Source organism: Ammospiza nelsoni, chromosome 3 (genome assembly GCF_027579445.1).
Source record: "Ammospiza nelsoni isolate bAmmNel1 chromosome 3, bAmmNel1.pri, whole genome shotgun sequence".
NCBI lineage: Eukaryota > Metazoa > Chordata > Aves > Passeriformes > Passerellidae > Ammospiza > Ammospiza nelsoni.
Window position 1 is genome coordinate 6,391,321 of NC_080635.1, and position 25,475 is coordinate 6,416,795.

Consider the following 25,475-nt stretch of genomic DNA (forward strand, 5'->3'; position numbering starts at 1 on the left):
CAGAAGCCAAAATGAGCTTAAGGAGATTTGAAGAGAACCTCAATTAACATTAAGCAGAGTTCATGAAGGAATCAAGGATGCTATTACTAAAAAATTCCCTGAGATCTTCTGTGACTCAAAGAGGTCAGAGAGCTCTCTAAGCATGTCACCCAGATGACAATGCTTCAAGAATCCCAATCCAAATGGGCAAGTGTCACAAGAAAACTGAGTATTCTGATCTTTCATCTGTTATTCCAGTATTTTTTTTTGCTGAGATGAAACAACTATAATGCAACAGCTATTACTATGATGACATGTAAAGATAGCATAATAAAAAACCCTTCCTTAACATATTCCCCAAAATATATCAGCATGTATAAATTCCATTTAGAATGGTTATACAGCGTGGCAGAGTTATTTATGAGCCATGCCTTTGGGAGACAATAACATAAAACTGCTATTTTGGAAGGGTAAAAAAAAAAGAGGATGACTAGTGTTACAGAGGGCTGGGAGGTACACAGACTGCCAAGTATAATGGGTCAGATTTTGAGCAGATAGAAATGGGCAGTGCTGCAAAGAAATAAATGCTGTAATACTTTTTTCCCCCTGCTTTTGAGCCTTATTCCATGTTCCTTCTGGTAAAAAGCAGAAGCAGATTAATATCTCAATGGAATCAAAAACTGGTGTGAGATAAGAATCAGCCTCTATACATTTCTCAGCTCTATCACACCACATTAAACTTCCCTCACAGCCATGTATTAGTGTTCCATGTCTATATTTAATCAAAGGCTTCCTGGAGCTATCAGATACGTCCATTCTGCTTTGCATCCTTGCCTGCACTGCATTCTCCTCTCATCCTGCCAGGGGATAATGCTCCTTTTACTTCACAGCAACAATTTGATGCATCTCAAAAGGTACTGAACAACGGATGTGTGGCATTCACATTCTCTGGAAAAATCCCTTTGCTCAGGATTTTTCTCCTGGGAAGCTGAGAAGCCTCAGAGAAAAGGAAGACAATTCTTATCTCATTTGCTTCTCCTGTGTTTTGCTGCTTTGGAATGTGGTTGGAGATTGTTTATCCAACAGGTGATTGTTTCATGTGAATTGTTTTTACTTTTACATGTTGTTACATGACCAGTGTCATGTGTTGGGCCTCACTCATAAGGCCAGAACCCCAAGTGACCTGAGCCCAAAGGCAGCCTGAGGTGAGCCATGGGCTGGCAGCCCACAGAGGCCATGCCATCTAGACTTGACAAACTCACTGAGGTTTATCCATCCTTGATCCATCTCATACCAAAAGAGGGAAAACACACCTGAGCATCAACTGGAGGGGAAGAAAAAATGTTAAATGTAAAGCAAGAATAGAGACAACCCATCTCCTAGTCTGCCTCCTGATTAAACAATCCCTTTTTTGAGGGAACCAAGACCTCTATCATCACCTCCCAGTGAAGGTCACGCCTGTTAAAATGGGTAACTAACCAAGGTGGACATGCATCATGCAAGAGCACACAGAGACCTCCATGTCTGGTGACTTTTGGGGATGCTGGAGGGAGCAATTCCCCTTTCACCAGGAGCAGCAGCTCTTTCTGAGCAGCACAGCTGGCCCAATGGAGTGCTGCAGGCTTGGTACCTGCACAGGACAAAGGATATCCTCCCACAGGGATGGGACAGTGAGCTCCACTTGCTGGAGGGATGCCCTTTTAATGACATCTTTTATTTCTCAGACACACTTTTTTTTATGAGCTACAAAGCCATGCTCTTCCGTTATGAGGAGCTGTTAAACTTATGGCATCAATTATTTAAAGTCTGGGACTAGGGCAAACCTCTCCAGTAATGAGGAGAATGAGGAGACATTAGGGTTATAGCAATCTCTGTTTCTTTTTAGGCTTTGGGTTTGGAACAATAGCCTCCCACAGTCATTAGCCAACAAGAAAAATACTTTAGGAAGGGTTAGCATCCATCCACACTAGCAACTGTGCTTTCAGTAAGGCTGGTAATGCTCTGAGGACATCAAAAAGACTTGAAAGGAGCTTGAAAAGGCACCTTTCTGGACAGGCATCAAGAAAAAAACCCAGAGAAATTGAAGTGGAGGTCCCAGGTGTCTGAGTGGATTTCCTCTGCACTGGTCTCGAGCAAAGGCTCTCATGTGTTTTGTAAATGTTTCTACACAGCTTTTCAGATGGAAAACAGGAGGATGAGTGAGAAAGGCCCACTTTGGGGAACAAGAGACAATCTGCTTCCCTGCCATACCATGCTGTGCTGGCTGTCATGGCCCATGCCCAGCCAGCATGGCATGCCACCACTGCTGCTGCTACAGAGGATATTGCCCTGACACATCTCCTAACCCAGGCACTCCCTCAGCTTCCCAGGGCTGTTCTGGGATGCTACAGAACTAAAAGTGCCACCTTTTCCTTCAGACATGAATAAAAGAAACTAAGCCTGCTTAACTCTGATTTTACTCTGAGTTGTCTACAATAGGAGGCACCCAGAAATTCACACCACATACTGAGTTTTTAACAGGCCAAAAGGCAATTCAGCCTTGCATTCCCACACACAGGTAAAACAAACCACACAGAGAACAGCAGTGCCCACAAGATATCTGACTGTGCTTACCGTGGTGATGAAAAAGCCAATCCCTGGGTTTCTTTCATCCTGCACATGCTCAGCGGGTTTTTGCATGAGTGAAATGGCTACATTACGGGTTTTTGGGTTGTGATCTAGCACTTTGAAAAAATACTGAGGGTTTGTAGAAGCTGCACCTGCTGAGAAAGTGTTAATAGATTAGCAGTAGGCTCAGGGATGTTCAAGCAGCAGCCTGTTGTGTAAAATCTTCCTTGTGTTGACCCAGAGGAGCAGGCAGCCACTGCTCCAAGATCCTTTCATCACAACAGAGCACTGCAGTCTCCACACTAGCACTAGAACTTGAGGCATCTGGAGGTAAACTAATTGCACATTCATCATTTTAGAAATTTCTGGCAAAGTCACGGAAGTCGTGTGGATTTCTCAACCCCCCTACATCTGCTCCACCTCCATGGCAGCAGAAAAGCAGTGCCTCTTCATCAGGCACCTGACCCAGAGGCTGAGCTGAACAGGACTGTGGCTTTGAGGTGATAAACACATAGAAAAGGACAAAATGGTGCAAAGCCATCCTCTTCCTCCCTGCTGCCAATGTTTGTGATGGACAGACAGAATGTCAAGCACCAGCTGCTTCTTGGCCAAGGCTTTGGTTAACAGGAAGCATTCCTGGTTAAAAAAAAAAAGCAAGAACTGCCCTAAGTGGTAAAAAAGGACTGAGATGGCAGCAGAGTAGAGTTTAAGCCAGATCCCTGTGTTGGGTGGCCTTGAGAGTTGAAAATTTGAATGATTGTACTTGGACAGGGACTGTACTTGAGGGCTGTTGGGAAACACAGCTCCAAAGAAAATGGTTCTGCCTGCACACTCTCAGTTCAGGGCCTTCTCTGGAGCTTGGCAACCCCCATCTTTCCATCATTTTGTAGCCCCTTGCCTACAAGAAGCCCCTGCAGCTCCTTGCTCAGTCCCAGTGAGTGTGGTGTGCAGCAGCACAGGCATTGCTTTGTTATCACATCTTGAGGTTAGGAGCAGGAGCCTGAAATCTGCAAGCCAAAACCTGGTTGCTGCTAAGTCAAGGATTGTCATTTGAGAAAAAAGAAGCCTCTTCACTGATCAGGTACTACCATCCTAGATTAAAAACACAAAGCCCAAACACTGATGCAGCTGTAAAAAAAAAAGTGAGATGAGATAAGATAAAAATGTAAAAATATACTGCTATTGATTGGAGCTTACAATGCCAGAAGAGTTCTTGCAAAGGCAGTAAAACCACTGGTCTTATCAGCCCAAAAAGACCTTTTTACCTTAAAAAATAGAGTTTGGTAGCACATCTTTTCCATTCCATTGTAGTGGTTTGCATAGGGTTCCCACGAGGGAAGAGACGAGAATCTGAGTCTATGTTATAGAAGGCTGATTTATTATGGTATATATATTATATTAAAACTATACTAGAAGAATAGAAGAAAGGATTTCATCAGAAGGCTTGAAAGGAATAGAAAAGGAATGAATAATAAAATCTTGTGACTGATGGAGAGTCTGAGCCAGCTGGGCTGTGATTGGCCATTAATTACAAACAACCACATGAGACCAATCACAGATGCACCTGTTGCATTCCACAGCAGCAGATAATCATTGTTTACATTTTGTTCCTGAGCCCTCTCAGCTTCTCAGGAGAAAAAATCCTAAGGAAAGGATTGTTCATGAAATGTGTCTGTGACATTCCATATCCATTCCATTTCAGAGCACTTTTTGCTCTGTAAAATCAACAGCGTATTTTCCAGACCAGACTTTCTGATGAGGTGCCCAGTAACACCTACTTCAACTGGCTGAAGAAGATATACAAGCTCATTTTGACTTAAAGGTTCCTAAATCACAAGTCTCCCGTTTTAACTCAGCAGCCAGCGCTGCTGTTGCTTTGTTTCTGCCTGTTTAGCTGATAAGTGCTGTAATGGGAAAAGGCAGCCATTAACACCTGGCGATCAATACTTAGTGCAATCCGGTGCTCAGAGTGAATTTTCACATCAATGAGGAGGAGAACACCACCAGGTGAGTGCATCCCTTACCCCGGGAATAGCGGCTCCTCCTGGAGGGAAGGCCCGGGCTCCACAGGTTGGTGTAGCTGGTCAGAGACCACGCTGCTGTGCCGTGCTCATCTCCAAAGTCCAGGAATGTTGGGAAGTTGTTACATATGTACAGCCATGAAAACTGCTCCTGGAAGTCCTTACAGCACATCCTGCAGAGAAGGAGGGAAATGTCACTGTTCAGTTCAAGACAGAAGAACAGCTAAAGGAGGGAATCCTGGCCATCTGCTCAGCCCTGGTGAGGCACATCTGGAGAGCTGTGCCCAGTTCTGGGCTTCTCAGTACAAGAGAGACATGGAGCTGCTGGAGCAGGTCCTGTAGAGGCTACAAAGATGATCAAGGGACTGGAGCATCTCACTTTTGAGGAAAGGCTGAGGGAGCTGGGCTTGTCCAGCCTTGAGAGGGAACCTCATCAATGTCAGTATCTGAAGGGAGAGTGTCAGAGGTTGGACCAGGCTCTGCTTGGTGATGCCAAGCAAGAGGACACAAGAGGGAATGGGCAGAAACTGATGTACAGCGAGTTCCACCTGAATATGAGGAAGAATTTCTTTACTGCGCAAATGACCACACACTGGAACATTGTGACTGCATTCAGAGGGGTCCCAGGATGAGGGAAGAGACGAGGATCTGACTCCATGTTTCAGAAGGCTGATTTATTATTTTATGATATATATATTATATTAAAACTATACTAAAAGAATAGAAGAAAGGATTTCATCAGAAGGCCAGCTAAGAATAGAATAGGAAGGAAAGATAACAAAGGTTTGTGGCTCAGCTCTCTGTCCAAGCCAGCTGGGCTGTGATTGGCCATTAATTACAAACATTTAAGATGGGCTAATCACAGATCCACCTGTTGCATCCCACAGCAGCAGATAATAATTGTCTACATTTTGTTCCTGAGGCCTCTCAGCTTCTCAGGAGGAAAAATCCTAAGGAAAGGATTTTTCATAAAAGATGTCTGTGACAGAACACGTTGCCCAGACAGGGTGTGGAGTCTCCCTCACTGGAGTATTCCACAACCATCTTATCACAGTCCTGTGCCACGTGCTCTGGGATGACCCTGCTTCCACCCTCTGTGGTTCTGTGCAGACACCAGTTTGGTATCCACATTGACCCCATGTCTGTAAGAAGGGAGATTGCGGAGAGCTCTGCAGGCACCTGCAGCTCTGCAGGCTGCTACCTTGCAGGAGAGCTCAGCTCTCAGTGCATTTTGGGCTGCCCTGACTGCCCCAAATGCACCAGGGTAAAGCACAGGGCACATTCAGGGGTATCTTGCTGGAGCCCTGCCATCTCCAGCACACCTCTGCCACTGTCCCTTGTAGCTCCACAGTGCTCTGTCCCATACTCATGCTTCACTCAAGCCTCACCTGTGTGTTTCAGACCCCACTGCTTTCCTCAGAGCCCCCCAGGGCACGTGGGCACTTTCTGAATAATCAGTTTTTCCAAGGGACAGCCCATGCATGGCTGAGCTGTACCTGGGAGCAATCAGAGGCAGTGAAAAACCACAAGCAGCACCTGCAGAGCAGCCAAGTGCACAAGCTCAGTGACCTGCTTAGCCAGCTGTCCTCTCAGAGGGCTGGATTTTTACTGCTCTCACTTTTCTTTTTGTGTTTTTTTTTTTGTTTTTTTTTTTTTTTTTTTTTTTTTGTTTTTTTTTTTTTTTTATTTCATCAGCCTGTCACTTAATCTTGGCCAACTCCATTTTGTTAGGTCTTGTTTCCTCTGACACCACAGGGTCAGGACAATCTCCAAATTGTTGTTTGCACACAGCCAACACAGGGTGCCTTGAGCCACCACCAAGAAGAGAGAACTGCCAAAATAACTTTTTCCATAATGAAGGCAAATAGAAAACCCTGCAGACAAAGGATCAATAGGGAAATACCAGAATTCTCCATCATCCTTATTTCTGAGGAGGGCTTCTCTGTATTTAGGCTCAACACGGTCCCACTGAGGAGAGCTGCAAAAAAAGAACAAATCAACAAGATGTGAGGCACAGCTTTTCATCTTTAGCCTATTCATCCAAGCAGCTGGTCAGGCCATGAGGGATCAGGAGGGGTGAACAAACTGTGCATTGGAAACAGGACCAAAAAATGGAACTCAGCTGCCCAGCCTGGGGTGGGGAATCCTCCCCTCTGTCCTGGTCACCTGTCCCCAGGCTGGAGAGGCCCCAAGCCACAGCACTCTGAAGCACTGATATTCCACTGACATGCAGGGAGCACATTACCCAGTCAGATGTGCTGTTTCCAAGCAGCATGTTTATAATTAAGTGATAATTGTACTTTCTGCAGAGTTTAAGATAAATAAACAGCACGTGAATCAATAATTTATTGATCTGTGCAGCTCACCTGTGAACGTGCTGCTGACATTTCAATTACACTTAGGATTGTAGTGCACCCTTCCAAAAGGATGGGAGGAGCAGAGGGGTGTTATCCCAGCCTCAGACACATCCACACAACCCACCAACCCTTCCAGGTGCAACACTGCAGCCTGACTTTTCTCAGCAGAGTGCTTGTGTGTGGTCCTAGCAACAGGGAGGGGTGGGACGCTATTAAATAACCTGAGTGGCACAAAACATCTCTCTAATCATGGAAACACTGATGCAATTCCAAAAGGAAAACTAAGATCTATTTGTTTACAAAATAATGTTGCAGTCTGTATAATTATTTTCTTTGGGAAAGAGATGTTGGATTATCCACAAAGGCAGCAAAGTGATCCTTGCATCCCCAAAGCTGCATGAAGGATCCAAAAGATTAGTTCAAGCCATTCCCTGGCACTTTGCCTCTGGAATAACCAAGCACCCTTTCTGTCCCTCTGTGTTCAGTGCTGCCCTGCTCCATGGACTCATCTGACCATCCTCTTCCCAGAGTCAGCCCCATGGGAGCAGAAGAAAGAGGAGGAAGGTGGATGTGTGATTTCTGCAGGAGGATTCAACAGAAGCAACCATCCAAGGACATGGTCAGAGCTTACTCCAGGAAATAAGAGCTCTTCCATCCAAGACTTCTGCAGAATCATGCACTGGGTAAAATGCATACACACAGACAAGAAGGGACACCTGAGCCTGGCAAGGCTGCATTCGTTTCCCCTGGATTGGATTTCTGCAGGCAGTTGCTATGCAGATGGAAATAATGCTCATAATTAACTGATTTGGAAATATCTGTTTTGTTAAAATGGGTGCAAGGCAGAGGTTCTTATAAAAGATTTATTCAGTGTTATATTAAAGCTTTAAGACCCTACTTATCACTCCAGGGCCCCTTCCACTCCCCATGGCCCCATGGATTCCAGATCCTGATGATATGCTTCCAGGCATTCTTGTAGGGGACCTGAAAAGAGGAAAGAAAAACAAACTCAGTCACAGCTTTTCACAATTCAGTGAAGAGAAGGGTAATAAAACGGAACTTCCTCTATACCTCAGAGACCCGATTTAACCTCTGATCTCATTTTCCCAGCAGTGAAAAATCAGTGCCTTCTGCTGCACTGCAAAGGAAGGATGTGTGAGAGAAAACCTCTCAGGAAAACCATTTTGCTTTCCTGAGGACAGTGAATAGCTGACACAGGGAGAAGCAGCAGCATTCCTGTCACACTGCATGAATTCAACAGCCTTGGGAAATTCCAGTGCCTAATTCTGCACATCTGATGCTGTGAGTCAGCAAAGGCAGAGACTTTGAGGAATGAGGTCACCAGACTGCCTGGAGTGAAAGCCAACAGTCAGCACAGAGAATGGAATACAAACACAATCTGTGGGGCTGTGGTTTGCAGCAGCTGGGGGTTCTGGTGTTCTCCTCCTTTTGCTGCCACTGATTTAAGTCAGAAGCAATTAACTTTTGCCAGTGAGTGAAGCCAAAATGGTGGAAGTGGAAAGGAGAAGCAAACCTTTGTTTTCTGGCTCTCCTTAGGCACACGGGCAGTGTTGGAAACAATACCATGGCAGTCTCTTCCCAGGCAAAGGCTCAGCCTCTAATTATTGCCCCTCAGGACAGCCCCTTGGATGTCTTGGCACTTGATTAAGTGGGGCAAAGACTGTTTCTCCTCTCTCACACACCAGGAACAGCCTGCTTCTCTTCCAGCAGAATTGGGGCACCCCTCTACCCCACAAAGAGACAGCTGGGGCCTTCTCTGGAGCTTGGCAACCCCCATATTTCCATTTTGTAGCCCCTTGCCTCCAAAAACCAGCACGCTGGCTGTGATGATAGCACCAAGCATGCCATGGCACGAGAAAACCAACAGAGAGAGGGGGGATAAGGGAGAAAGCAGCTTATAGGGAAAGCAGCATCCCCTTTCCAAGGTACTTTAGGTTCCAAGATTCAGAGGTTTTGTAGCTATCTTGCTTGACAGCATAGCTATTGTTTGGTTTCTCTCCTCACTGTTAACTCTCCTTGTGTGCACTACAGCTTACTGGGCTAAGCCATGTTCTGACTTCTGGCTGTAAAAAATCCTTAATTTCTTTTGATCCATGTGATAAATTGGTTCTCAGATCATCAATATTAATATTCAGCCAGGAGCAGTTCTGCATGAGTACAACAGCTTTAAAAGATGGAGAAACGCTGTTCTTGAACCAGCGATTTACTCCTCACACAGTGATTTTTGGCAGCTTGTGATTGAGCTGAACAAATGTAGATTTGCATCAGATGACAAATCCCACAATTTCAGCCAGTGCTTCTGCTTGCATTTGAATCACAAAAGCACATTTTTAAAGAGTCAGAATAGAACAAAAAATCTCCAGAAATGTTGGATTTGACACACTGGTATTGTATTGTGTTTGGGACACACTGCTGAAGTGTCCCACAAGAAAAGTCAATTTCAGTTGCATTTTCCGTTAGAAAACAACATGGATTTGGATATCCTCCCTCTTTTTGTTGTGCCAGAGTCCTTCCATCTCTTGGAATTTGAACTATGGGCTTTCAGCAATGCCCCCTGAGCGTGGAGCTAATTCACCTCACTCTGACTGGACCAGCAGCACCACTGCCCTGTGGTGGATCATCAGTACAAGATCTGCAGGCAGGAACAAGTCCCTGGCCTTACCTTCACAGCTCCTGTGACGGTGTAGGCATGGCCCTGCACAATCCCATTCCTCAGCTCTATGTTCCTGCTTGACTGCAGAGGGGAGAAAGCACAGCTTTTAGCTCCTGCCACACCACACAGACACAGCCACCAGCTCCCACGAGTGTCATTTGCACTAAACAAAGCCTGGGGTCTGACCACAGCAGCTCCTCAGGGATGTTCCTCCAGGAATGTGGCCGTTCCCACTGCACCTGAGCTGAGAGAACAGTCCTTGGCTTGCTTGCAGCAGCCAAGCCTCCTGTCCTGAGGAGGCAGGCACCCCAAGAGCAGGGTCACACATTCACTGCCACATGCTGTAGGGGAAGCCTTGGAGATGTTTTATCAAAGGTACTTGCTGAATATCACAAAGCCCTTTGCTGTCACAGATATCTTTTATGAAAAATCCTTTCTTTGGGATTTTTCCTCCTGAGAAGCTGAGAGGCCTCAGGAACAAAATGTAAACATTGATTATCTGCTGCTGTGGAATGCAACAGGTAGATCTTTGATTAGCCCATCTTAGATGTTTATAATTAATGGCCAATCACAGCCCAGCTGGCTCGGACAGAGAGTCCAAGCCACAAACCTTTGTTATCATTCCTTCCTATTCTATTCTTAGCTAGCCTGCTGATGAAATCCTTTCTTCTATTCTTTTAGTACAGTTTTAATGTGATATATATAATAAAATAATAAATCAGCCTTCTGAAACATGGAGTCAGATCCTCATCTCTTCCCTCAACCTGAGACCCCTGTGAACACGGTCACACTTTGCAACTGCCCAGCATCAATACCAGTAAGGCTACAAGCCACAATGAGAGAATTACATCTATCACAGACATCTTTTATGAAAAATCCTTTCTTTAGGATTTTTCCTCCTGAGAAGCTGAGAGGGCTCAGGAACAAACTGTAAACATTGATTATCTGCTGCTGTGGAATGCAACAGGTGCATCTGTGATTGGTCTCATGTGGTTGTTTCTAATTAATGACCAATCACAGTCAGTGGGCTCTGACTCTCTGTCCAAGACACAAGCCTTTGTTATTTTTTTTTCTATTCTTTGCTAGCCTTCTGATGAAATCCGTTCTTCTATTCTTTTAGTATAGTTTTAATATAATATATATGATAAAATAATAAATCAAGCCCTCTGAAACATGGAGTCAGATCCTCGTCTCTTCCCTCCATCCCAAGACCCCTGTGAACACCGTCACATTGCATCCTTTCACAGAAGAGAGGTGTGTCTTGGCCTTTCCAGAGCTGATCACAAAGTTAGGAGGCCAAAATCAGTCCTGCTGGAAGAGGACACCACTGTACTGCAGTGGAATTAGCCAGGAGAGAAGCTGCAACCCCCTCTGGAACAGAGCAATCCAGCCACCTCTGCCCAAATGCCTTTACAGTCCTTACCAAATAATCCTATCTGCTTTCTGCTGCCAGGTTCCCTTGGGGCATCCATAAACTGTAACTATTTTACAGAGTGGTGATGGGTTTCCCTTTCCCCTGCCAAGAGCAGCCTTTGTGCAAAGCCAGTGGACCCAGAGAGTGAGTGTGACCAGCCCTGTGACTCACCTGGCCCGAGGTGCTGCAGCCCATGAGACACCGAGACCTGTCAGCTGCTCTCAGGATCTCCTCCAGATCAGAAGGTGGCTCCTTCAATGAAAACTGCATCTGGACTCCACCTGTGAGGTCTACTAAAGCATCTGAGAGGTAGCCTCCATTCAGGTTCTGGTAGGAGCCCTGCAGCCTACGGAAAAAAAATTTAAATAGATAAAAAAAAAAAAAAAAGGGAAAAAAGAGAGAGAAGTTAATTAGTCCTTACATTGTTTTCATAAACAATACACAGTGCTTGCTTTAAAAATGAAGGTGTGCATCGAGGTGGTGAGCACAGGGGAGCTGGGTTGGGCAGACACTGTGGCCAGGTAATGAAGGGAAACGTGACTGAAATACTTGGCCAGGCACAACACACGTCCTGTGGAAGGAAGGAGGGAGACAAAGGGGGAGCTGTTTCTGTGCCTTCATCCCCATCTGAGGCAGCTGTCCAGAGCCATTCACAGACAGTGCAAAATAATAATAAGGTGCATCTCAGGCCAACACAGGCATTTCTGGGAGATGAGCTGCATCTCATCTTGAAGCATGCAGTTTCTTTTCTCTGAACAGGAAGGGAGCCAAGGCTGACTAGTTCAAATGGATGTTTCAGGTCAAATGGAGCTGAACTGTTAGTTTCTACATCCTACTTATACAGGGCTCTTCACAAAAATGGCCAGTATTCCTTTTGCAAATGAGAAAAAGGAGAAGAGAGGTGAAGGTATTCACCCATGCTTCCAGGGCAAGGCAGAAATGAGCTCTCAGCACTGTTCCCAGTTCACTCTGCTAGAGCACAATAATAGGATAAGAATTTAATATTGCCAGCACAGTCCTTGTTGTTTTTATCGTGCGGTTTTTATTGAGACAGCAAATAAGCTGGAACATGCTGTACTTAGAGCAGGTAGAGCATGCTGTTAAACCCCTCCATACACACTGTATTTAATGAATGTAATCAAATGAAGTCTGCAGCTAATTGTATTTTGAAGAGTTGTCCTTGTCCTACACTGATGAAAAGAATTTGTCTTGGGCGTTGGGGAATAACTTCTCCAATGGGAATCTCATAAACAGCATTGCTTGCAACTTTAATTTAATAGAGGTTTGGTATGCATTGTAATTAAAATCTTATGCAGCAAATTGATACTGAATCCTGAGTCAACTTTTCTGAGATATCTCAGGGCAAAATGCATCCCCTTCCTGAGCTGCTCTCATGCTGCTTTAACATTTGCTTTTTCCTGGCCAAATCTGCCAAAATTATTATCTCTTTTCCTCATCTCCTCTTCACTGCAGTGCAAATGCCACACCAGCCTCAGGTACCAAGTTCCAGCCCTTTATACCACCCCTAACACAGGACTTTTTCTTCAGCATTTTTAATAATGAGAAGTGGGCAAATGCTAAGGGACCACAATCCGATCCATTCATTCTCCAGAGGATTTTAAAAAATTGTTATCTCTTTATTAGGCATTATTTACCCTGCATACTCTGGGGAGCTCAGCTTAGAGTCAGAGCTCTCTGAGCAGTGAGAGCTGATCAGAGAGTCCCAGGAGTGTGTGTGTTGTGCCTGGGCATGTTCTTCAGTCCTGCTTCCTCTCATTGCCTGCTCCAAATACCCACATGATCTCTGACTGGTGTCTGTAAACACAGGTAATCTGTGCTTGGACTCTGCAGACCCAAACAGAGGACAGCACAGAAAGGAAAACAGAGACAAAGGAGTTTCCCTGAAAACAGGAGGACACTCCAGGCCCTTTTGTGTCACCATTGCCCTGCTCATTTTGCTTCTCAGGCATTAACATCCCAGATTTAGGGGCAGATTTAGGGCTGGCTGCCTTTAGGGCTGGGTAGAGTTAGGTCTAACCCAAGGCCAACATCTCCTGTTTATGCTGTCCCCGTGTTTGCTGCAGCCAACACAAGCACAGCACCACAGAGGCATCTGTCAGCCTCAACTCCTTCCTGTGTGCTTTGCACAAGGCAGAGGGTGAAACCACTCCCAGAAAGCATTCAGCACTTGGCAGAAGAACAGACCAGGTGTATTTACTTGGCATATGCTTTTTCCAGCAAGGATGGCCAGAATTCATTTGAAGTTCTGGGGTGTACAGACAGGTATCTTCCATTTAGGAATGGCAGCCGGTCATCTATCACTACATCCACCCATTCTCCATACTGCCAGAACTGGAAATAAATAAAATAAAAATATATTTTAAAAAGAGAGGGAAAAAATAAAATAACGAGCCTCTTTTAAGCACTAATGCCCATGGAAAGAAAAATCCTCCTGAACTAGCACAGGAATTAATCTAAAGCAACATGGATACATGCAAGTTCTGTCCTGAACTCCTCAGGCTAATGGTCCCCATTGTTAAACAAGCCACCAGCTGGCTAGATTTCCCAGTGGCAGGGAAAGTCCTTGGGGAGTGTAACTGGTCCTGCAATCAGTGGGAGGAGAGATTCAACAGGGGAGTATGCAAATATTCTTGGGCAATAGCTCAAGGAGATAAAGAATGATCAGCAGGTGGATTCCACGAGCCTCACTCCTCAGCCACACTTGGATATTTCCACACAGTGCAGCTCTTGGCCAGAGAGGTTTTGTCAAGATCCAGCCTCTAAATTTCCTTTCCTCTGTGTTTCAATTAAGACTTTGACATGCTGTCATGGATGGAGACAGTGTAGTGACTAAAGGCTGTTTTGAGGTGTTATCCATCTCCTTGATGGATGAGAAGGACACAGGCAGTCTCTCCAGCATGTGGACAGAGCAGGTGTTTCTCCAGCTGATGAAACTTTTCAAGGGAAAAGACAGGAATAAAGATCTGCGGGGATGAACTAAAGGAGCCATTTCCAGAGTCATTAGCAGATTAATGTAGCTTAGCATGATTTGAAATCATAAGAGGCCAAGCTCTTATTTGCAGTAATGCTAAGGACTCTAGTGGAAGTATGCCAGCAATAGATTTAGTCTAGCATGATTTTATTTCAACAGCTCCGGTCAATGAAAAACCCCAGAATGAGCTGTTCTGCTAGAAAAGCACCAGACTAGATCTGCCCAGCAGCAAAGCAGCTTACAGACTGCTCAGCTGAAAGCAGGTCTGATCCTGCCCACATTTCTGCCTCACCCAGGCCTCTCCCTTTCTGCACCAGTGGTGGCAGGAGGGTTGGAACCACCTAAATTGGGTTGGAACCGCTAACTTGGGTTGGAACCTCTACCTTGAGCTCCAGGAGATATTTGGGGTTTCTGCTTGATTTTGGTTCAAGGAAAAGCCTTCCACTGGCTGTCCTCTGCCTGGAGGAGAGACAGGCAAAAGGAATGTCCAAAAGGAAATGTCCTTTCAGTCACCTCAGGAGCCCTTCTGCCAACATCTAGGAGCAGGTCTCTGTGAAGAGGTGCGACATCCAGCCACACCTCCCCGTGTGCAATCACAACAGGTAAACAAGGAGAACATGCAGGACTTGCTGTGGGATTAATGCAGTCCAAACCTACTGAGGGATGTTTTTCCAAAAGTTAAGTTCTTTGGCCATGTTTGGTAGGGAGGTCAAGCTTGGAGGCTGTCTGAATGCAGCAGCGTATTTTTCTTCAGCTGCTTTGTCCTGTCACAACAGACCTCCAGGTGGTCTCATCTGAGCTCACAAGGACAGGAAAAGCCACAGAAGGAAGAAGAAATCTCATGGGAAATCCTAGAGTGCTCTGGAAGTACAAGAATGGTGCAGGAGAAGCCATTCTCCTGCTTTCAGAGCATGTGGCTTGAGACTGGCTTAATGAAATTTCTTTATATCCCTTTATGGGATTTAAGTACTGCAGCTGTGAATGTGGTAGTAAATAAAACCAAGAATTGCTATTTAGGCAGGATGCAAAGAGGGAAGTTCTTTGCCTTTGCATTTAGAATAAGCCTTTTAAATCAGGACTTTATTTTCCTTAAGAGAAGAAAAAGAAATGGACAGTCTCAAGATGACAATAACACATCTAGGGTCCTGATGGTCAAAGGGGGAATGCTGTGTGGTTATTTTGCCTCCTTTTCTCCTTCCTGGACAGGGATCTTAGAAAAATCCAGTTCTGAAATTGAGTAAGGAGAAAATCGCATGTCTATCAACTATCAACTAACGCCAACCTTTTGTATGGTGTTAAAAAGCACTTTTTGGATGCTTCTTGAAACTGAGGTCTTGACCATTTATGGTCTTTAAAGATTTCATCAGTTTTTTCCTGTAGAGCAGGGACATTAACACCCAGGGCAGATCCCTCCAGTTGTGAGAAAGAGATTCGTATGCAAACATGGGACTAACTTAATCCCTGGGGAAATAACATCACTGTAATTATTCCCTAGATAAAAACATTACCCATCTTAACTACAGCTGATGAAGTGCTGAACACCCTTGACTCTTGCAGCTGAACAGCTCCTGCTGTACAGGAACACTGGAGCAGCCCCTTGTACTCCTGAGAGGCAAGATGCTCCACTTCCAAAATGATGAAGAAAAAAGCTATAAGCTAAAATTATTCTATTAGCATATGATATGCCTTGTTTGTGATTCCTCACTGAACTGAGGACTGGTTGCTTAGCCTGTGGATGGCAATAAAATATCTTTGATGGAATAATTGAAAGGCATTGCAGAGAAGCATTTCCATTCAGAGGAGCTTTCTCAGGGGTTTATTGCTCAAGGAAAGCCAGAAACAGTTGCATTGATTTGCAGATGAGATGACAGGGAAAACATTTTCAAATACTGTAAGGTATTTATACTGCTTAAGATTTAAGGATTGCGCCTAACTAATCTTTTCAAAGCTCCCATGAAAGACAATCTAGCTTGCATCCTTTTAATGTGTTTTAAGCAGACTGGTGTCCCTTCAGCTGGTTTATCTCACACAGTGTGGCAGTGTGTGTGCTGGAAATGGGCCAAGATAGAAACATCTGGTATTTTAAGGAGCAAAGGAACAGAGCAAAATTTAGACTGTCCACAAGATAATCCTCCTGGTGCTGCTCCACAAGAGCCTAGGAGGTCAAACAAGTCCCACTGCCAGAGCTCTCTGTTTGGTACTGAACTGCATAAAACAAGAGATATTTATGAAGTAAGGGGGATGAGGGATGGCTGAGTTTATCCAGATTTTCTCCACATCCAGTTTAGCTTCTGGAGTTTAATGGTGCTGCAAGCTCTTCTAATCCCACCAGATATTTGTTTGACTCAGACACAAGCAAGCAGAGCCTGCCAGTTGCTACCCGAGTCATCCTCCTGGGAGATTCAGACAATTTCAGGAGTTGGTAGAAAGTGGGATTTACTAAAAAGCCTTGTTCCTCTCTCTGAAACAAATCTCTTTTCAAAATATCAAAAGCCTGTTCCTCTGCTCTGTCTCCAAGGATTTGTAATTTCCAGCTGTTTCAACGAGCTAAAAGGGCAAGGTGAAGTGGGGAAACAGAAAATGAGCCCAAATAGACAGTGCAGGTGAGATGACAGCCATAACACACTGCCCAAATCAAAGCAGCCACCAGAATGCCATCTAAAACATATATGTACACAAACCTATCTGAACAGCTGGTATCGCTGCCTTTGCAGTCATAACTTTCAGAAAAGGGCATCAAATTCCCTGAAGTGCAATTGTACCACCTGGAGCATGAGGAATCTTTAAAAAATTCAGGATTTTCTGCAAAGTTCTGAATTGGGAGTCAGCATTGAAGAACCAAAGCATTCAAGGGTGTTGGGATGTGGGGCTGCAGCTTGGAGCCCTTTGCAATCCAACCCAGCCAAGCTCAAATGGTACCAACAGCACAGGGAATACATACCCGGAAATGGAAAATCCCAGCATAATCCTCCTGGAATCCTTGGTCCTTGGGCAAAACATTTTCCAAAAATTGTTTTCGCAGCGTCAGGGAGCCCAGGGCAGCCAGCATCCAGCAGTCACCTCAGGGGAGGGAAGAATCCAGTGCATCCAGTCAATCACTTGCTGTTCTGGATCACAGCTGACTCTTTAGAAAGGGAATGGGCTGCAACATCTAAGACCCACTTTGCTAAAAGTAACCAACATTCTTCTGTCTCCTTTCCCCCCTCCAAAATGGTGAAGCACAGTCCAGAATTCACCAGCAATGTCCACTGGGAGCCCTGCTGTCACCAGCCACCCTTTTCTACTTTCAGGCTGCTCCTGTCTTTTGCAGTCATGTTGAGACTTGCAGCCCAGAACTATTGTATTTGTTGGGAAATGCCCCAACAAAGGCAGGAATGATGCATCTGACTCCATGTTCTCAGAAGGCTAATTTATTATTTTATGATACTATATTATATTAATGAATATTATACTATACTAAAGAATACAGAAAGGATACTTACAGAAGGCTAAAAAGATAAATAATGAAAATTAGTGACTCTTTCCAGAGTCCCAACACAGCTTGCCCCCAATTGGCCAATGAGTGAAAACAACTCACAGCAGAATCCAACAAAACAATCACCTGTGGGTAAACAATCTCCAAGCACATTCCAAAGGAACAAAACACAGGAGAAGCAAATGAGATAAGAATTGTTTTCCTTTTCTCTGAAGCTTCTCAGCTTCCCAGGGGAAAAATCCTGGACAAAGAAATTTTTCCAGATAATGTAAATGCCACACAGAACACTCTTTAGGAAACCTTCAGACTTCTCAGTGGAGTGAGAAATGGGAAAGCATTTCTTACTCCATGGGAGCAGAGCTGCTCCAAAAGACAAACATGGTCAAGGAGCACAAGATGGAACTGACACAGGGTGCAGATACCTACTCTGATATTGGGTAAGTATTGCAGGAGTTGAACAGAAATATCCACAGGAAGAAAACACTGGCAGACAAATGAATATATTAGAAAGGAAAGAAAATTCAGCCCTACAGAAGTCAGAGCTGTGCCTGTTTATCTACGCACACTCAACTGTGTTTGACCTTTCTTCCTGAAGCATCTGCCTGATCTCAGTTGGATCTCCATTTCTAAGCTTGGCCTTACACAGACAGAAGGCAGATGCCAGACAAGAGTGACAAAGATTTGAGCTGCTGCATTTGGGAATCCTGTTAAATATCTGCAATCAGTTGTCTGTGAACTTGTGCCAGTCTAGATTGACCTGCACTGATTGTTAACTGCAGCTGCCATGGTCCACATCTTCCCACTGAGCACTTGGAACATGGCAAAGCAGTCACAGGTTATTGCTTTGTGCAGATCTCCTCCAAATCAAGAATATCACCTTACCTATTTCTCCTTGCATGATGTCAAATCTGCTAACTCCATCCGTGATCAGATGAGGATTTCTCTGAAGTTCCTGGAGGAAAGAAAATGCAAAGAGCAGCGTGAGTACCCAGCCTTTGCCAGCAGTGTGTTCCTGCCCTTGCCTACCTTTTCCAGGTCTGAAAACTGCTTTTCTTGAGCCCTGATGTTTTGCTGCCTGCCACCAACAAAACCAGAGGAGATACTCAGCCATCTCTTTTTTAACCTGCTCAGATATTCCTAGGGATGGGGACCTGAGGGTGGGTGCTCCCTGAGTTTTCATTTGGGTTTTTCTGATGCTGCTGACACCTTTCAGAGAGAGCTCTGAGCTTGGCAGTGAAATCATGCCGTTTGCTGGGGCACAGCAGGGCACAGACACACAGGTCTCCAAGCAAAGAGGAACAGGGTCTATACTTCAGCTCAGCAGTGGGTCTGGGAGCATTTTACACTCTAAGCCTTTTGTGTTTCCATTCAGGTCTAATACAGGTCAGCCTGGGCTGCTTTTCTTCACTCTGGTGAGGGAGATATAGAAAGAGAGCTTAATCTCTGTCTGCAAAATCCCATAGGCCTGGCTGACATTTTTGATTCAGGGAGAATTTTCCTTGAGAGCCTTGCTTGGGCAGTGAAGGGGGAAGCACTTCAGAGCTTGGCTTTGCACACAGAAATGTGAACCATTCTCCCAGCTGTGCCTGCTGTTGGCCTGGGATATCTGAGTGCTCAGGAAGGAGCAGCCTCACCATCCCCCATGAAGAGCCCTTGGCACTCTCCACCGTGGTAAGGCTCTGTTTTGAGAGAGCAATCAGCCTGAAATAGGCAAGTCATCACACATGTAAGAAAACAAAGAGATAAAAGGAAGGAAAAAAAGTCCTGGTTAAAAAAAAACAAAAAAAACCAGCAGCCCTTCCCTGAACAGGCCCTGGCATTCCTTCCTCCCAGCTGGTCTGACATGCTGCACAAAAATAAGACCAGCTCACAATGTGACTCATGACTTACACAGTTGTGTGAGCTCAGCATTAGCAAATGCTGTCAGCTTTCTGAAATGGCTCCACAGTGATCAAACCCCTCTAAAACACTTGCCTGGCAGGAAAAGATGCAATGCAACGTCACTGCTCCAGGCTGGTGGGCACATCATGCTCCCAGAGCACTGCTGACGTGGGGGAAGGCAGCCTCAGCAGGCAAATTCCTGGAGAGATGTTCTCCTACAGCCATCCCCAGCTATCCCAGGACTGGGGATTTGCAGCAAGAGATTTACCCATGGCATGGGAGCAGGCCTAAGACGTGGCCACCAGCAGCAGTGGTTGCTCATTGCTTAAGGAAGAAGCAGCATTGAGCCCTTCTCCCTTCTGCTCTTCTGCTGGGATGCTCCCATCCATCCCAGCCTTATCTTTTCCCTACCTCCCTTTCCCACCTGGGTGAACTCAAAACTTTCCCCAAGCAGGAAAGTTTAAACTGCATGACAAGGCTTTGAACTTGCCCATGCTTTTGTGCGTGAGGCTGACTTGCTAGTGGTCATCCCAGAAAACCAACAGGATAAAAGAATGGCTGATTTTGTTTCCCCCATCATTTCTGAGGGCTTTGAAGTCTGACTTGCCAGAAGCAAGGTGGCTGGACTATAGCTGCCACAGAGGTAAGCACCATCCAGGAGCATGAGCCTGAAATTAATGGGAAGGCAGCTGTGTCTTTATGGGACCCCCAAGGAAAAGGCTGATGCTGTGCTCTGTGCCAGGATGCTAAAGCTCAGAATTGCTCTGTGGATCCTGCTAGCCTCTTGTGGGGACTGGCTTAAAAGGCAGCCCATTAGATGCCTCACCAAATATTCTATTGCCCACCAAGGTGTTGGACTCCCCTGTGAGCAAACAGGGATGAGCTGAGTCATTAAGCAGCTTCCTTGCTGAGAGAAACTGGCAATTTAGTCTAAAACCAGAAAAGACATCATCTGAAGTCAGACTGCCCACAGACATCTCTGTGGCTGGCAGAGGGAACTCTCCAGTGCTGCATTCCCCACAGCACATGAAGCTCTGCTTCCAGGAGTTTGCACTCCCCACAGGCTCCAGGGCAATCACTGAGACACAACAGTGTGCTGTTTCCACCAGCCAGGGGAAGGGGCTGCTCAGCAGCTGTCTGGACCCACAGAGGGCTTTGACAGAGCACAGAGAGGCCATAATGGTGATGGATGTGCTCTGAAATCTGCACCTTTTCAACTGGGAGGAAGTCTCCAATTAGCTCCTCTTCCTTCAAAGGCAAGAATACAGCAGTCATAAAACACCATATTGTCCATTATTGCAAAATACAGCTGAACACATAGTTACCACTACACAAAATGTGCAAGCCTCACTATTTCCTACTGCTCAAATTGCATGACAAAGAGAGGAACCACAGGTTTAACTACATGTCTGTCCATAAGCAGTGCCCTGTTTCACAGAGAAATGATGAGGCTTTGTGGCATTTTCACTGAGACTTTTCATTTTTGGCTGGAAGGGGGAAGAAGAGGGAGCTCAGGGAGCCATGTGTCTCTTCTCAGAGTATCCATGAGCCCAGCAGTGAAGGCAACCATATGGGCTGCAAGGCAAGCACTCTGCCTGAACTCATCCCCCCAGGACAAAGCTCTCATCACTGGCTTTCCCTGGACCACTGAAGGCTTCATTATGTATTCAAAAAGAAAGAGAAGTTCAAGTTCAAGCCAGTTCATCCTCTAGAGTGTGGTCTGTTCATCTAAAGGGCAAGATAGAGAATTAATCTGAGGTGGAAAGAAAGTATCCTGTACATGCATTTAGCTCTAAAGCTCTTTTTATAATTGCTTGAAATTTTTAGGGAAGAACAAGTCCCCAGAAGGAGCTGGAGGTGCGTAGTGTAGATGTAGACCACAGGCAGACATGCAAAGGACACAGTCAAACTGTTCTGTAAAAAATGGGAAGCCTGAGGTGGGATTTCCTGGGCAGTCTGGCTGCAGGCTGCTCTGGCTGAGTGCTGGCCACTTTCCCCCACATTTCTCTTCTAGCCCAGCATGATCCTGAGTGCAGGCACAAGGCCACTGAGGGTTAAGAGGCTGGAGCTGTTTGCAGAGTCACCTCCTGGTCATCCCACCTTAACCCTAAAATAAAATCCCAGCCCTGTTTCTGTTCCTGTCACAGATCTTTCCCTTCAGCCACACTCTTGTTGCTCCCCCCTGCTGCAGCTCCAACATCCTCACACATCCCTGCCATCATGAGTAATGGTGCTCCCTGTTCAACACACACAAATTATGACAAATAAAAAGGCTGCTATTTATTGAAAGCCAAACTGTTCTCAGCTGGACAAATGTTAATTCAGCAGCACTGCTGTGCCTGTAATAGTGTTGCTGTGGATTAAGAAATAAACACTGTACCACAGTTCCCTGGGCTGAGGAGGGGTCAGTCACACCACTGCCATACATCCCATAACCACAGGAAACCTCCACAGAAATAAGACACTTTGGATAAGGAGGGGAGGCAGAAAAAAGGACAAAGTTAGTGGGGGGTCTGGAGCACAAGGCTTATGAGAAGCAGATGAGGGAGCTGGGTTTTTTTAGCCTGAAGAAAAGGAGGCTCCATATCTGCCTGAAAGGAGGTGGTAGCCAGGCTACAGAGTCTCTTCTGCCAGGTAAAAAGTGATAGAACAAGACGAGATGGCCCAGATTGTGCCAGGGCAGGTTTATGCTGGATATTAGGAAAAATTCATTCACTGAAAGGGTGGCCAAGCATTGGAACTGGCTGCTCACAGTCACCTCCCCTGGAGGTATTTAAAAGACATGTAGATGGCTTGGCAGTGCTGGATAATGGTTGAACTCCCTGATTTAAAGGTCTTTTCCAACCCACACAATAGAAGCTGTGCTGGGCCACACCAGAGATCTGACATGCACTGACTTGTCTCCGACAGATTGGAGAGGGAGAGGATAACTGAGCAAGCCAAAATTAATAGGAAAAATCAGACTACTCTCAAGGGGTCTGCTTGTACCGACAGAATAGCTCAATTCTTAATTGCCTGATTTCAATACAAATGCATTTGTTGCTTATAAAAGCAGCCATGCTCTGCTCCAGCTCTCTTTTGCATCGGAAGAATGAGCTCACCAGACTCCACACAGGCGTGGAGCCCACAAACGTCACAGCCAAGTCCTGCTGGAGGATGGACTGGTGTCAACAACCAGACAAAAAACAGAAACCAGCTCAGGTTTTACCTGAAACCTGTTTGCTTTGGGTGGTTCATTGCTAAAATAAAGGAGGCAAAGACAAAGGAGGCAAACAAGGGAAGCAGTCCTGGGTACCTGGAGCCTTTGAGTTTCCTTGGAGGTCTTGGAACCTCCCCCTGGGATCATGCAGCAAAAGCTGGAAGTACCATGGTGTTACCAACACAGCCACATGGTCCTGCCTGAGACACCCCAGCCTGGGAAGGGAATCAGGGCAGTGAGCAATCATCACAGCAGCGCTGCTTTCCAACCTACCCAGGATGCACAAACTCCCCATCACCACCCGCTCTCCCCAAAGATCAATGGAGCCGGGAAATACGATGCAAACAAACATTTCCCACCTTGCAGAAGGACAGATGTCATGGCTGGTGATGCAGAGCAGCTTCCCCAGCCCTCAGGGGTGAACTCCAAGTGGAGGTCAGGTGCAATCAGCTGAGCAGGCAGGGCCGAGGCAGTGCAGCCTGAGGATGCTGCTCCTGTTCAATCACCCTGATTGCACACGCACACTCAGAGGAACAGGGCGGACTGATTTTGATTTTCATCACGGAGAAACACTGAACAGGGTCCAAGAGCCTCCTGGGAAGGGCTGGAGCTGTGAGCTCCAGCACAAGCAGCTGGTGAGCAGCTTTGGCTCCTGCCAGGGACTGCTGGCCCCAAAGGGACAGACCTGCAGGACACCACTGTCCCTCGCTGCCACACATTCCTGACTTCCCTCATTAAAACCTCTCGTGTAACAACTTTCATTTCTTTTTCCTCTTCTTTTTGTTTTTGCCAGGTTTTTCTTTATTTTCCCTCTCTTCTATTAGAGACAAGTTTTTGGTTTTACTTCAAATTGTTGTCTAAATTCTTGCCTGAATGAAGTCTGTTTTTTAGTCCCCTCCAGCTACAGACAGGCCAAGGCTGATCCAGTAGGAAATCCAGCTCAGTTTATCCATCCAGAAAGATGCTAACTTCAAAAAAGTTTTTAAAAGGTCCATTTTTAAAAGTCAGTTGCTGGATTCAAAATTCCTTAATGCTGATGCTAATTCTTAGAAATTTCTGGGAACTAAATAACAGGCCAAGGAACAAATAATCACCAAAAGCTATGCAGGATAACAATAGATACTCTGCTCCTGAAAGGTGGTTATGTTTTCTTTGGGAAGGGACAGAGGAAGGGAATTAAAAACATGAGCAAACCCTTTTACAAAGTGATTGATTCAAACCATGGATTATTTTCCCAGCTAACAAGCATTGGCTCCATGAGTATAATTTTCTCCAATGTTTTTTAGGTGCTGAGTGCAGTAGCACAGGGCTCTGCTATGAGAACAAGGTGAATCCCTTGCCTGAGTTCACACTGCCTCTTTCTGCACCTTCCATCCAAGGAATCTTTTGGACACTACCTTTCTCATCCCCTTGATGCCTTGTGAAGGCTGACCTAGAACAAAGGCTAGATGGAGTTAAAGAATAAAGCAGGGATTTATTAAAAGGCCTCAATGGATCCACCTTGGGCAGCACAAGAGCCAGCCAAGGCGAACCCAAAATAGCACAAAATGGATGATGGTCACGAGGTCTCACACTTTTATAAGTTCAGGTCCATCTGCATATTTGAGTTAATTGTCCAGTTATAGCTTATGAAATCCCATCCTTCTTGTTTTTTCTCTTCATCCTGCCATTGTTTCTGCTCTTGGGCCTGAGATTTGGATCATTTGTCCTCGGTCCCCAGCTAGAGAAGGAATTGTTTTGTCTACCTGCTCTATGAAGAGAGCTCACCATCCTCTAAAATGGAGTTCAGAACTACACACTGAAGGGGCAAAGACTCTGAAAAATATAAAAGCTAAAACCTGAGGCATCAACCTGACCCCGATACCTGAGACAAGCACCCAGGAGCCCACGCCCTGATGCTCTGAGCAGGCTGATGATGCAGACAAAGCCCCTGTCAGCTCTTTCAGACAGTCCTTCCACCAGGCACATCCCCACAAGTCACATCAGAGGCACTCAGGGGTTCCTCCCATGCTGATCCTCAAACTCCCACTGGCCACCTTGCAGCTTTTCTTCCAGCTGCCCCCACACACAACTGTCTGTGCTAATCAGAGGACAGATCCTCTTATGCCAGCTCCTGCCCAGCATCCCCTCATTCCACAAGGGAGCTACAGGAGACCAAGGGTGAGCAGAGCAGGAGGAGTAGTCTGCACCTTGAAGACCCTTCAGAAAATCCTTCAGCAACTTCACCCTGTGCCCATTTTGGCCTTCTTTTAAGGCATAAGCACTGAGATCATGGACGATCCTTCACATTTACAATGGGCACCACACTGAGCCCTGGTGCAGCGCCAAGGCACTGGTGCACTGGTGGTAATCTCTCTCCCCTCACACACATCGTATCTGAAAATATAACCAATGTTAGCAGAAGTAAAGCATTCCACATTTAGCATCACCACAATTCACGTCATCTGGACCATCCTCCTTCAATTTCCTTTTGCATCTGCACAGTACGATGCGCTATGATCAAGACAGAGAGAAATCTTTAGCCTGAACATTAATTGAATAAAAATGCATATTCTGCAACAGTTAATCATTCCATGGCTTCCTGAGTTCCAATCAATAGCTTGTGTGAAGGAAAAGCAGCAAACAATGAAAAAGAATTGTTCTGAACATTTTAAAAGGAGCATCTCAGTTTTCAAAATCTGACATAATTCTTCATGGAGAATTTCCCTTTGATTGATCTTTAGAAAAGCCTAGCTATAGAAAATTCTATATTCAGTCTAAAATAGAGCTTCTTTCCATTTCTCAAAACTTTTGGTGAGCTAAAGAAATAGTTAATTGTAAGGTCCTGCTGTATTTGCTCCCTTCAGCCTGACCTCTAGTAATGCTTGAAATACCAC

The 25,475-nt window shown here is 45.5% G+C and overlaps 1 protein-coding gene across 1 annotated transcript in view; it reads right to left on the reverse strand.

The window, feature by feature from the left end:
• LOC132071313 (calpain-13-like) overlaps positions 1-25,475 on the reverse strand; it is a 47,535-nt gene that overhangs the window by 17,569 nt on the left and 4,491 nt on the right. The window contains exons 2-10 of the mRNA XM_059468858.1: positions 18,402-18,471; positions 16,986-17,104; positions 13,271-13,404; positions 11,224-11,398; positions 9,648-9,719; positions 7,863-7,948; positions 6,511-6,585; positions 4,611-4,780; positions 2,593-2,738 (exon numbers count right to left, since the gene is read on the reverse strand). Coding sequence (XP_059324841.1) covers positions 2,593-2,738; positions 4,611-4,780; positions 6,511-6,585; positions 7,863-7,948; positions 9,648-9,719; positions 11,224-11,398; positions 13,271-13,404; positions 16,986-17,104; positions 18,402-18,471 — 1,047 coding nt within the window. The remainder of the gene's footprint in view (positions 1-2,592; positions 2,739-4,610; positions 4,781-6,510; positions 6,586-7,862; positions 7,949-9,647; positions 9,720-11,223; positions 11,399-13,270; positions 13,405-16,985; positions 17,105-18,401; positions 18,472-25,475) is intronic.